The sequence below is a fragment of the Pollicipes pollicipes genome, unplaced genomic scaffold (assembly GCF_011947565.3).
Source record: "Pollicipes pollicipes isolate AB1234 unplaced genomic scaffold, Ppol_2.1 Scaffold_3087;HRSCAF=3621_pilon_pilon_pilon, whole genome shotgun sequence".
Lineage (NCBI taxonomy): Eukaryota > Metazoa > Arthropoda > Thecostraca > Pollicipedomorpha > Pollicipedidae > Pollicipes > Pollicipes pollicipes.
This window is the reverse complement of record NW_023596225.1, coordinates 7,614,416-7,627,405: the sequence shown is the minus strand read 5'-3', so window position 1 is coordinate 7,627,405 and position 12,990 is coordinate 7,614,416. Positions and strand designations below refer to the sequence as shown.

At 65.5% G+C, this 12,990-nt stretch overlaps 1 protein-coding gene across 1 annotated transcript in view; it reads left to right on the top strand.

Annotated features, from left to right (window-relative positions):
• Positions 1-9,507, top strand: part of trio (trio Rho guanine nucleotide exchange factor) — a 147,734-nt gene extending 138,227 nt beyond the window's left edge. The window contains exons 39-40 of the mRNA XM_037211990.1: positions 9,007-9,219; positions 9,427-9,507. Coding sequence (XP_037067885.1) covers positions 9,007-9,219; positions 9,427-9,507 — 294 coding nt within the window. The remainder of the gene's footprint in view (positions 1-9,006; positions 9,220-9,426) is intronic.
• Positions 9,508-12,990: the final 3,483 nt, after the last annotated feature.

Below are 12,990 nucleotides of genomic sequence, written 5' to 3'. Positions count from 1 at the left end.
AAGACTTACGCCCTGGCGTGAATGGCAAGAGCGAGGAGACATGCAAACTTGACAGGTGGGCAGGCCGGCGCATTACTGTCAGTAGCCACTCGAGCATTTCCCTTTTCGTGATCATTCATTTCCTTTTTGCAATGTTTTGCTCACAACCACCTTAACCGTAAATAATTACAACTTGATCCATGTCTTCGATTGGCGTTTGCAGGGATGGTCGGCCTGGAAGCCAACCGGTTTTCAGGCAACGTTATTCATGAATTGGCGCGAACGGTTACGTCATCGGACCTCCGCGCGTTAAATCCCGTTTACCGTCAGGCTTTCCAACGCGATGGTCCGCTGCCATGCGGCAGGCCATTGGTAGTGCCGGGTTGTCAAACGTGCATCGCTTCATGCGCTAAGCTTTGGCATGATATGCATAATGGGAACCTACAATGATAACGCCTGTTATCACCGTCGTCATCGTCATTGGGGTTTTACGACGCACTCAGTTGCTAAGACCATATGACATCGCCTGTTTCGCACCCTGACAGGAAGAGTGGGCACCGCGGGCGATCGAACTCCTTCCTCTTGGTTTCCCACATGTGCAGCTTAGTCACTAGCCTGCCGGCGCCGCCTGTTATGTGCTCACTCGTCCCCCAACACCCGGCTCCGATGAGAAGGGTGCTCGGCACCGATCCGTGCGTCTCCTGGTATCTCCTGGTATATGGTTTGGACGTAACGCACCCAAACACGGCACCCGCGCCGGCTTTCGAATCGCGCCGACTTTTGTGACGCCCGGCCGTCCCAGATCCAGGACTGTATCACCGCCGCGGCAACTCGGCGCCGCTGGCGGCTGTCGTCAAGGCCAGTGCGGTCGGGCCTTGCCGGCCTGCCGGGAGCGCGCAGCACCGCTGCGGGCGGGCGTTCCGGGGTAGTCCGGCGTGACACGGCTCCCGCGGCGGGCCCGGAGCGCCCCGGGCGCGGCGCGGCCCACGCCGGCGAGCTACGCCGACCCCGTGGCGGCGGTAGACGAGGCGGCCGCGGGCGCCTTGCCGGAGCGCGCTCGCTCCCGGTGGTGATCGCAGCCGGCGGCCGCCGGCGTTCGCCGGCACGTTATGTCTCAGTGCGGTCCGACGGCGGCAGCGGCGGCAGGGACCACACGGCCCGGCTCCGGCTGGGACGGCGGTGCGCGCGTGGTGCGTGAGGTCGGGGGGGCTGGGAGGCGGTGGCTCGGCCCGGCTCGGCCTCCGGGCCTGACCTCCGCCAGTCCGGGTCTAGCGTCGCCTGCCGCTGGGTGATCCAGCTCACGGGACAGGGCTCGGACCGGTGCAAAACGGCGCGTGCGCACATCTCTTTAAATCATGCCTTTGCTGTGGGGTGCCATGAGCTTAGCGGATAAGTTGCATGAAGCGTTTTCCTAGAGCCGCTTTCACATTATATGCCACCTTACGTTGTTTATGAATAGCTGGAGCGGGACCGTTTTTGTGGTAGTGTGACGTGTTTGTGTCTGTGGTTCGGGTGTCCCTTAGGGAGTGTTGGTGCTCGTTAGCCTCGCCTGCTGGCTGCCGGGCTTTAGGCCGTGGCCCGATCATCCGGGATCACGTTACGTAAGTCGGCCGGCCGAGACCCCTATGTGTCCGATCCTTCGGGGGATCTACAGGGTTACTGGGTCTCCGCGGCAGGCCCGTCATTCCTCCCGACTCCCCTCAGCTCCGTCGCTCCACCGTGTCCCCTCAGCAGACCTGACCGACCTGAGCTGCACGGGGTCTCCGCGGCTGACCCGTCCACCTCCCTCAGACGTGTGAGAGACTGCCAGCGCCCGATGCAGTTGCGTGCGCGCTCTGCTCTGTTTTTGGCTGATCAAAGCCAGAGGCGCCGGGCCCGTCTGGCATCGGCCGGCGCACGGTCGGCTGCGGTCGGGCCGCCACCGTCGACTGGGGTGTAATCGGAAGCCGCTGCCGCCGTAGTGCTCGGTCGGGCTGCCCGCACACTTGTGCTGCACAACGCGCGCGCCGAGCACCGGCTCGCTGTGCGGTGGGCGGCGGCGTTTTTGCGAGCGCCGCCCCTGCGCCTCCCACGCGCGGCGCGCTGGCCTGGCGGTGTCGTTGGTGGTGTGTGGCAGACAGGCACCGAGGCGGTCCGTGGCCCGCACGCGTGGAGCCTTGTTTACGCCGTGGGCGAGTGAGGCTGCGCCGACTGCGGGCTGGCTGGCGGGCGGGCGGGCGCAGGCAAGGCCGCCTGGCTATTCTCGGCTGCCGACGGGCGCTGCCGGGTGCGAGAGAGACGCCGCGGGCGCGTTGGCCGGTGCCGCCGGGCAGCCGCGGGCAGCATCCCGTCCCGCGTATCAGCCGGACAGAACGTGTCGTCCCAGCCGGCGGCCAGGCGGACTGGCCTGCCCGCGGCGCGAGGCCGCGTGTGATGCGGTTTGCCGTGTTGTCAGCTACTAGCGCTATGTGCCGAGGGCGAGATTGTGGCGGTGCGCACCGTCGCTGTGTGCGGAGGGCGAGACTGTGGCGGTGCGCACCGTCGCTATGTGCCGAGGGCGAGACTGTGGCGGTGCGCACCGTCGCTATGTGCCGAGGACGAGACTGTGGCGGTGCGCACCGTCGCTGTGTGCGGAGGGCGAGACTGTGGCGGTGCGCACCGTCGCTATGTGCCGAGGGCGAGACTGTGGCGGTGCGCACCGTCGCTATGTGCGGAGGACGAGACTGTGGCGGTGCGCACCGTCGCTATGTGCCGAGGGCGAGACTGTGGCGGTGCGCACCGTCGCTATGTGCGGAGGACGAGACTGTGGCGGTGCGCACCGTCGCTGGGTCCGGGACGAGACTGTGGCGGTGCGCACCGTCGCTATGTGCCGAGGACGAGACTGTGGCGGTGCGCACCGTCGCTATGTGCCGAGGACGAGACTGTGGCGGTGCCTACCGTCGGCGATATTGTGCCGTGTGATGGTCTATTTCCAGCGGAACGGCGCAGCGTCCCTAGGCACACAACCAGTTTGACTACTGATGAGACACGCTGGGCGGCCGGCCGCGCTCTTCCCCGGCTCCGATGTCGGCGGTCGGAGCCATGCTTGCATCCTGTTCTGTCATGGGAAACCCCCAACAGTATCCACACAGGAGCAGGTGCCTTTTGGGAGCTCTGCGGCGCCCTCCCGTCATGGGAAACCCTCAACAGCACTCACACACGAGCAGGCGTCTTTTAGGAGCTCTGCGGCGCACTCCTGTCATGGGAAACCCCCAACAGCACCCACACACGAGCAGGCGCCTTTTGGGAGCGCTGCGGCGCCCTCCTGTCATAGGAAACCCCAATAGCACCCACACACGAGCAGCGGTAGACGTCTCACTTTCCCATTTCGCGAAGGGACGGATGTCCCCGGACGAGTTTCGGCTGAGGTCTTTGGAGCTAATCTCGTCGTACCCGGATCGCAAGAAGATCTACACGGACGGTTCTAAAGTGGATGCCGGTGTTGGATGTGCTTTTGTACATGGTCCTGTCGCACGGTCTTTGCTTTGCTTGGTCACGCATCAGTCTTTACATCTGAGCCAATAGCCATTCTCAAAGCACTCCATTTCATGGAAGTTGACAGTGACGATCAACACCTAGTTTTATCGGACTTTCTTAGTAGCCTTATGGCACTGCAGCATTTGGATTCATCACATCCCATCGTTCATAACATTTTAACTCTTCTTACTACACTGTCCCAATCCGGGAAGCAGGTGGTGTTCTGCTGGATACCGAGCCACGTTGGCATATCGGGCATTGAAGTAGCTGATGCCGCAGCAAGACGTGCCACACATGCGACTAGCATCCCTACTGTGACAGTCCCAGTTAACGGCCTATGTGCAGTAGTACCTGCATTCATGTTGAAGCAGTGGCAAGCGAACTGGGATGCGCGTGCTGCCAATAAACTGAAAGAGATAAAGCCCCGGTTGGGACCATGGGCGTCCAGTTGTAAGGTGAGGCGGGATGAAGTGACGTTTTGCCGCCTGAGAATAGGACACACATACGCAACTCACCGATACCTGTTATGTGGGGAAGACCAACCACGATGGCGTCGCTGCGGGGATCATTACACCGTAAAACATGTCCTAATAGATTGTGCCCACCTGGCCATCGGAACGCATGCGCCATTTTGGATCTGAGTCCGTGCGCCGAACGCTCTACGCTATGTTGGGAGACGACTCGAGTTTAGTAAATGACGGCCACATTTTTAGTTGTCTTGAAGACATACAATTCCATGTCATAGATCGGACGTAGCCTTACCTCCCCGCTTTTTTTCACGCATCTGTTAAATAAAAAGTAGGTTATGGGCGCCATATGACCAATGGAGCCGGTGCGCCCCAAAGCCCAAATCATCATCACACACGAGCAGGCGTCTTTTGGGAGCTCTGCGGCGCCCTCCTGTCATAGGAAACCCCAACAGCACCCACACACGAGCAGGCGCCTTTTGGGAGCGCTGCGGCTCCCCGTTCTGGCGGTCATGCGTCACCGGGTGGGCGTGCGCGCGGCCGAGCCGTGCCGTCCGCTCTGTGGGGCGGCGCGTGCCCGGCTTGCTGACCAGCCGGCGGCGCGCGCGGCTTGGCGGCCGACGCGGATCATCCGCCCGCCGCCTGTCAGGTGGCGGACCCGCCGCTGTAAAAAGACAGCCGGCCCTGCCGAGCTGAGCCCGCTGTGCAGTGCGCACGCTGGCGGGGCGCCGTGCGCCGGCCGCTGACCGGCCCGCCTGCCCGCCCGCGTGACCGGAGCCTGTACCGAACCGCGCCACCGGAGCCGGAGCCGGAGCCGTAGCCGGCAGCTGGTTTGTCGGGGCCCACACGTCTACGCAGGAGGCGGACGGCTGGCGGCTGGGAGCTGCATTGTGCGCTCGCTGCGGTGCTGCTGCTGGGGGACTGGAGTTGGCAGCGGGGGCTGCTCGGGAGCGTATCCCGGGCCGGCGATGCCTGCACGCGAGCGTGCTGCCTGGCGCTCGCCGCTGCCGTGGGCGGCATAACTTTGCCGGTCAGTTCAACGACGGCTTATGGAGGTGACCGAAGTTGTCGGCGGTCTAGCTCCAACCACGCACACCAAGGACATGTCGAGTGGGGGGCCGTTCCGGCGTCAGCGACATGCTAATGCAGCACGACTTGGGGTCCGGCAGCCGGAGCAGGCCGGGTCGGTGTCAGGCTGGCCGCGGCACTGCTCGTGCAGTGGATGTCTGGCTCGCTTGGTATGCGCGACGCGCGGCCGCACCGGGCTGCGGCCGCGTCCGAGTTCGAGCCGGCGAGTGTCGCCACGGCCCGGGTCGGCTCGGACCGGTGCCGCTCGCCTGGCCGGGGTGCGCTCGTCACAGACCGCGCCGGGAGCGTCTCGCGTCGATCGATGGTGCCACCGCGCCCGTGCGCTTTACGGAAAGGCGACCCAGGCCGGGACTCGCGGCGCCTTGCCTGCCGCACCGCGATGCCCGTCGGGCGGTCCAGTTGACTGGCCCGGTGGCAGCGAGTCCGATTGGTCAGCCTGCGCTCCGTCGAGGCCGGTAATGGCTCTGCCGACGCAGTCTGGCATGCCGAGCACGCCGGCCGGCCGGCGCCGCTCGGCGCCCTGACGCCGGCGGCGGCGGCGGCACGTGAGAGGGCCGCCGGCGGTGGCGCGTCGACCGGCCGGCCGGCCTTGCCGCCCGCACGCCGGTGAAAGCGGCGCCCACTGAGCGGACGTCGGCTGCTCTCCCGCTGGCGGGTCGACCCCTGACCCGGCGGCGGCACCTTTGCACCGAGTCCGCCGCCGCCGCTGCCGTGCGGTGCCCACTGCCGGCAGCGGCCTGGCCGCGACACCCGCCGCCGGGCGTCGCGTGCGGACACGCTGCCGGTCGTTCGTGACCAGCGTGACGCATCCGGCAGGCGGAAGTCGGACATCTGTCGGCTGCACCGGCTGGGCAGCGGGTGTATGCACGCTACGGGGCCGGGCTGCCGCATGGCCGCCGCCTGACCGGGTGAGTCTCTGTGTGGCCGGCGGGCCGGCCCTGCCGCGCTCCAGCGCAGGTCGGCCCGGCGCGCTCGCCGTTTGCTGGCCGGTGCCGTTGGGGCGGCGTGTGCGGTGAGCTGGCCGGCCGTCCGTCGACGAGCTGCCTGCACCGGCGGACGATGCTGACGTCCGAGCCGCGACACCGGGGAGCCGCCGCGTGCAGCCGCGGCGCAGCGGCGCCGGCTGCCCGCCGCTCGGCCGCGATTGATATGTAAATGTGTGAAGACGCGGCGACCTCGCCGGACCTGGCCGGCCTTTTGTGGCGACCGGGCGCCGGCCATGGCGCCTGTAAGCCCCCGCCGGGCCATAGCGGTCGCCTCCTGCCTCCGTTTGCCGCGACGGACTGTTCCAACGTCTTTTTCTGTCCCCGTCAAGCTCTCTCCGCTCGCTCTTTGCCTTTGATCCTGCTCTTCTCGTTCACGAGCCGTCTCCTCCTTCGCGCTATCTGTTCCGTCTCGCTCCGTTTTTCTCCTTCGCCTCACTTTATCTCCCTAACGCGTCCCCACTGCCCACTGCTGCCGCTGTTGGCCGTTTGGGCCGTCGCCGACCTCCCGTCTGCTGTCTCCCCCCCCCCCCCCGCCGTCGCCGACCTCCCGCCTGCTGCCCCGCCGCCGCCGCCACTCTCTCTCTCTCTCTCTCTCTCTCTCTCTCTCTCTCTCTCTCTCTCTCTCCTCTCTCTCTCTCTCTCTCTCTCTCTCTCTCTCTCTCTCTCTCTCTCTCTCTCTCTCTCTCTCTCTCTCTCTCTCTCTCTCTCTCTCTCCTCTCTCTCTCTCTCTCTCTCTCTCTCTCTCTCTCTCTCTCTCTCTCTCTCTCTCTCTCTCTCTCTCTCTCTCTCTCTCTCTCTCTCTCTCTCTCTCTCTCTCTCTCTCTCTCTCTCTCTCTCTCTCTCTCTCTCTCTCTCTCCTCCTCTCTCTCTCTCTCTCTCTCTCTCTCTCTCTCTCTCTCTCTCTCGCTCTCGCTCTCGCTCTCGCTCTCGCTCTCGCTCTCGCTCTCGCTCTCGCTCTCGCTCTCGCTCTCGCTCTCGCTCTCGCTCTCGCTCTCGCTCTCGCTCTCGCTCGCTCTCTCTCTCTCTCGCTCTCTTTCTTTTCCTGTCTCCTTCTCCGTCTCCGTCCGCTGGCCTCTCGCCGTGGTGGCCGTGGCGGCACCCGTCGACGAGCTATGCCACTCACAAACGGCCCGCTGCCGAAACGGCCGGCTTTCAACAGCCTGCACAAGGGGTGGAGGAGGGAGGCGTGCGGAGATCAGACGGCCGCATCGACGCGGTTACAGGGCGGGGCGCATCGACCTCGCGTCTCTCTTCTGCGCACAAACGCCTGCGCACATTTGTGCAACCATGCGCAGCGCAGCAGCAAGCGTGCCCGGGCGCGCACGCCATTTACACGAATGTGGTGCACATTCTCCCCCGTCAAACCCACGCAGGCACATCGGACGGACCCGGCTCGGCTCCCGGGTCAAGACGAGTCGGTCGGAGAGTACGTACTGGGCCATCCCCGCTACGGGTGGGCCGGGCACCTGTTGGCGTAACGCCGGAGGGAGGCGGGACTTGAGCGTCACCTGTCGCTCCGCCCGGCGCACCGTGCCGTAACGTAAGCTGGTAGGGCGAGCCGGCGCCGCCCGCCGCCGAGTGGCGCTTGCCTCTGGCGGCCGCCCGTGAGCCGGCCGCCACGCCGCGTGTCCGGCTGCGCGGGCCGTGTGCGGCGTCTCGTGCCGTGCTCGGGTGAGCGCCGCCCGCTCTTCCTCCGCCGCCGCAGCTCCCAGGTCTTCTTCGGCCCGTCGCCGGACTGTTGCCGGGTGCTGACGATGGGGCGCCGCCTGCCCTCATCGCCGTGTATCGAGGTCAGATGTCATCGTGCCGCGGATATTGCCGCTCGTCGCTCTTTGTCGGTGCGGCGTCGGCTAGGCGCGCGTTACACGCGTCGCTGCGCACGGAGAGAAATGTCGGCCGGATATCCGTAGGGCTGTGATGATCGGTGATGGGAAGCCCCCCCCCCCCCCCGCCACAGCCCTCCGTTGGCGGTTCGGGAGGGGTCTGCCTCGAGCGACAGCAGTGAACACCTGCTCGTTGTTTTGCGATATCGGCGAGTGGTCGTGGCCGCAGCTGTGTGTGCCGCGCACGTGGCGTGGCTGTGGCGGTCGTCGGCGACGACCGTCCTCCAGGCTAGAGCGCGCCGACAACCAGCCGGCCACACGGGCAGGAGTCGGCCGGAGGACAGCCCCTCTGTCTGCCGCAGGCCGGGGTGGACCGAAGGATAGCTCCTCTGTCCGGCGCAGGCCGGGATCGGCCGGAGCACAGCTCCTCTGTCCGGCACAAGCCGGACAGAGGGTCGGCCGGCGGACAGTTGCTGGCACTGACCAAGGTCGGGCGGCAGGTCGGACGGCAGGCGGCACCTGTCGGCCGAAGTGTGCCGCTGGACAGTGGCTCGCAGCTGTCATCGCCTGCCCGCTGCCAAGCCGCCCGCTGGCCGGCCGGACGGAACAGGCGGCCAACTGCCGGTCTGCGGTAGGCCCGGGCGCACGTTCCGGCGGCAGACGACCAGCGCCGCTGCTCCTTATATAATGTCGCTCTGTTGCTGATATGAAGCTGCGGCCGGGTGCGTTTCCGGTCGTTAGTGGACGGCGTGGTCTGAACGACTTGACGCCTCCTCGCGTTCGGGGCATCACAAGCCGCGCGCCACGTTGCACCAAGCCCATAGGACCTGTGCCTGTCAGTCATCATTCCCTATGTTTTACCCGGAGAGCGACGCCCTGATCTAGATCGATAATTTTCTGCTCTAATCTCAATAAGCACGTGTGTTGTATAACTTCGTCATTTGGAATGCGTGCACGCATTCCCGCCGTGTGGTCATCGACCTGCGTGTGCTGTGCAGTTTCTGCTCTAACGTCAATAAGCACGTGTGTTTTATAACTTTGTCATTTGGAATGCGTGCACGCATTCCCGCCGTGTGGCCATCGACCTGCGTATGCTGTGCCGGCGAGTTGAGCTCCGCCGGCGTTGTGACCGTCTTGTGACGTCCGCCTGCTGTGTCGTCTCCGCAGGCGTGTCTGGACGGCCCAATGGGCAACCGCGTGTCGGGCGGCAACAGCGGCGGCGGCGTCGACGAGCCGGGCGCCGGCGCCGCGGCCACCGGCGACGAGCAGGACGAGCCCGAGCTGCCGCCGCCCATGCGCGTGCTGGAGGACCCGGCCGCCTCGGCGGCCGTTGGGCCGGGCACTTCCGCCGCCGCCACCGCCGACAGTAACGCACACGGGGTGAGTGGACGGTCGGCGCGCGGTCTGAGGCCGCACGAGCCCTCATAACGCGTCCTGTTCTCAGGCCTAATTCAGCTGCGATGACGTGTGTGTGTAAGGTGAAGCCTGTTTCAGCGGGCTGCGACGTGGCTTCGCGGCTCTGCAGGCGCGGCGAACGCCGTGTGTTTCGCTGGCGCTGTTCTGCAGCCGTGTGACCTGTTGCGACAGTGGCCGCGACTTCAGCTGACTGGGATGGCGCGGCTGATGGTGATCCGGGACTGTGGCGGTGACCGGAGGCCGCACCTGTGACCTGAGGTCGTGTTTCAGCCGGTGCTGGTGGGCGGGGCGTCGGCCGAGCGAGCCGCCTCCGAGCTGGAGCAGATTGTCAAACAGCGCCTGGTAATGCTGACCGCGTGTATTGCCGACGCTCCCCTGTGTGCGTAGCGTAGCTGACGATCCGGCCAGCCGGCCGGGGCGTCAGGCAGCCGCCGCATGCCGGCCAGCTGCGTGTGCCGCACGTGCTGCTGCACGGACCGACGCTGGATCACGCACACTGGCTCGCCCCGGCGCCACGCATGCCCGCAGCTGTACTGCGCCTTGGCGTGTTTGTGTGCTCCTTTTCACGTTCTGTTTTCACGTCTTAGTGGCTGACCAGTCGAGCTTTGCATGTGTGTGTGTGTGTGTGTGTGTGTGTGTGTGTGTTGTTGTGTGTGTGTGTGTGTGTGTGTGTGTGTGTGTGTGTGTGTGTGTGTGTGTGTGTGTGTGTGTGTGTGTGTGTGTGTGTGTGTGTTGTGTGTGTGTGTGTGTGTGTGTGTGTGTGTGTGTGTGTGTGTGTGTGTGTGTGTGTGTGTGCGTGCGTGCGTGCGTGCGTGCGTGCGTGCGTGCGTGCGTGCGTGCGTGCGTGCGTGCGCGCGTGCGTGCGCGCGTGCGTCTGTGCTCTGGCCGACCTTTGGTTGTATTGTGCTGTTTGCATGGCGTGATGCGGCCAGCGTGCCGTCCCGTAGCCGAGTACAGTGTTTAAGAGAAGCCGTGCGGAGCGTCGTCCGGCACCTGGTCGTCCGCTCGTCTTCACCGGCGCGGTGTGCGTCGAACGCCGGTCCCTGCAAGTCACGGCGGATGACACAGCCTTGGGTAGCCTCCCCGACGCCGCCAGCCCGCTTATTCTTCACGCGTAGAGCTGCCTGTGGAGCGTTGGTTTCGAAACCCGTCACGCCCCGGCCCGAGAGGCCTCTTGCGCCGCCGCGGCCCGCGCTGTCTGTCCGCCGAGGCCCTCGCGTGTTTGTGAGTCTGTGTGTGGATGGGTGTGCGTCCATGTATACGACATTGGGCTGACGTGGGAACAAAGCGTGCTTTGTCGATAGATTTGAATTCGCCTGTCGCTCTGCGACGAGCCTGGAGATTTCTGCGTCGTCTGACCCGTTTGGTACGAGTGACGTCATGCCCCGAGATGGGGCGTTCGCAGAACGGCTGCGGACGAGTGCAAATTTAGTCGAAAGTGGCGGTGATCTCTTCCCGGGATACGGCTGCTGGACGTTGTAGCGGTGCTCCCGACGCTGACTGTGGGGGGGGGGGGGGGCAGTGCTGTATCGGTAGTGACCGCTCGCCGGGGGGGGGGCAGTGCTGTATCGGTAGTGACCGCTCGCCGGGGGGGGGGGCAGTGCTGTATCGGTAGTGACCGCTCGCCGGGGGGGGGGGGGGGGGCAGTGCTGTATCGGTAGTGACCGCTCGCTTGGTCGTCGGCCTAACTGTAGGCGCCATATGGTGTCAGATACTGACGCGATAGCGCAGCGTCAAAGTAACTGAACCGTAACCGCCTTTTCCCATCAGCAATAAAATCACCCATTTGTGTGAATGTCTGCTCGGTGCCATGTGAGCTAGCTCGAGGAGTTGGCCTAATCCGATTGCGAAATGTAATTACAATGAACTAACTGGCCCGGTCATAAATTGTCCGGCCGGGACGCCCTAATTCAATCCCGACTGCTTTATTGAGCAGATATATTGCCTGGCGTGCTGGCGATGCGATTTTTGGCCGGGGGTCGGGCGAGTGGCGCCGGGGTGCGGCGTCCGTGGCATCAGCCGGCGACTGTTGCCGCCACCTGCCGCCGACCCCGCCAGCCTCGCCGGACGCCGCCGCGCTGCGGAGTCGGCGGTTTGTCGCGCTGATGCCAGCCGGGCCTGGTGGTGCCGCTCTTGTCCCATGCGATCGATCGGCGCCGCGCGTTCTTTCTACTGCGGTTTAATCTTTTCGGGCGTCGTCGGTCGCACCTCGCCGTTCATCTTTCTGTCCGGCTTTTCTGGCAGGCTTTGGCCTGCCGTTATTCTGCGGCTGATCTTCCGTTGGTCGTCCGCTATTGGCGCTGTGCTGACGCGGAGCGCCGGCACTGGCGCGTGCTGCTGCGTCTGTCGGCCGGCCTAGCCCGGCCCGAACCGAAGGCGCCGCTCGGACCCCGCTGCTGTGTGTGCATACCTCCCCCGGGGCCGCCGGTGGGGGTCGGCAGACGTCGCGAAACGCAGCTGGCGGCGATGGCCGGATGTTGACGTCGCTCGGGCGCCGTTTTGGCGTGTCCGGTCGCGACTCACTCTGTCATGCACCGCCCAGCGGCCTCCGCGGTCGCGCTCGCTGTGTGGCGTCTCTCGCACCTCGCCGTCCGCGCCTGGTGGTCGGCGGTGAGCGGCAGGCGGTGAAGCGGCTCCGCAGCCCAGCGGGCTCGGTCCCCTCCCTCCGGCCGCTGGGCTGGCGCGAGCGGGCCGAGCGGCGCCGCCGATCCGGCTCGCCGAGACGGTCATCTCTGACGCACGGAAGGGCCGGTCGAACGGCGCCCGGCTCCGGCAGCGGACGTGCCGCCCGTCCACCCGTTGACGACGGTCGAGCCGCGCGCTGACAGTCGGGGCCGACCACCAGACGCCGTCACCTCTGCGGACTGCCGGGCGGCCGGACCGGCAGCAGAGAGACACGTGTCGGCCAGAGACGCGGCCGGTTCGCGGACTGCGGTGACGGCGTGGCTTGTCTTGGCGGCCGTGTGCTGTCTGTGGCCGTGTGGGCTCGTCTGGCGCGGAGTGGTCTCCTGTGGGAGGGCACCGGCTCGACTGCACTCGGTGCCCGGTGCGCGCGCCGGAGATCGGCTGACCGTCTATGCGTTGCTGCAGTCGTGCCGTGCGCGGCAGCGTAGCGTGCCGGGTCCTGGAGAGCCTGGCCGCCGTCGGCGCGCGTGTGTGCCGCCGTCTGACGCCGCCCGTGCCGGCAGGAGGAGCACACAGAGCTGGACGGCTCCGACGGCAGCGGCCGCGCCGAGCTAGGCGCCGACGGCGCGCAGGCCGGCAGCTCCGAGGACGAGGAGGAGGAGCATTCCAAGCAGCAGAAAGCGCTGCGGAAGCGCAGCTACGTCATCAAGGAGCTGGTCGACACGGAGCGAGAGTACATCCGCTCGCTGAGTCAGGTGAGCTGCACGCGCGCGCCGCGCCGTGGTGGGACGGGCTCCGGGAACATCTCCCCATGCAGGGAGCAAAGGTGTTAAGGCACGTGCGGCGCGAGGCATCGGTTTCGTGGGCTTGTACGGGCTGGTTGGGCTGTGTAAGAATTAGTAAAAATGACGCAACTTAACTGGCTCGTACGCCTCGGGGATTGTGCCGACTGATCGGAGGGAATCGTGGTCGCTTTGTGTGAAGGTGACTAATGCAATCCGAAGATATTGCATTTCAATTGGCGGCTGTGAACGAGCTGGATCTCCAGGGAGCGTAAGACTGGATGCAACGTCACCAGAATGGCTAAGGTAGACTGGGTTTCCTGAGTAG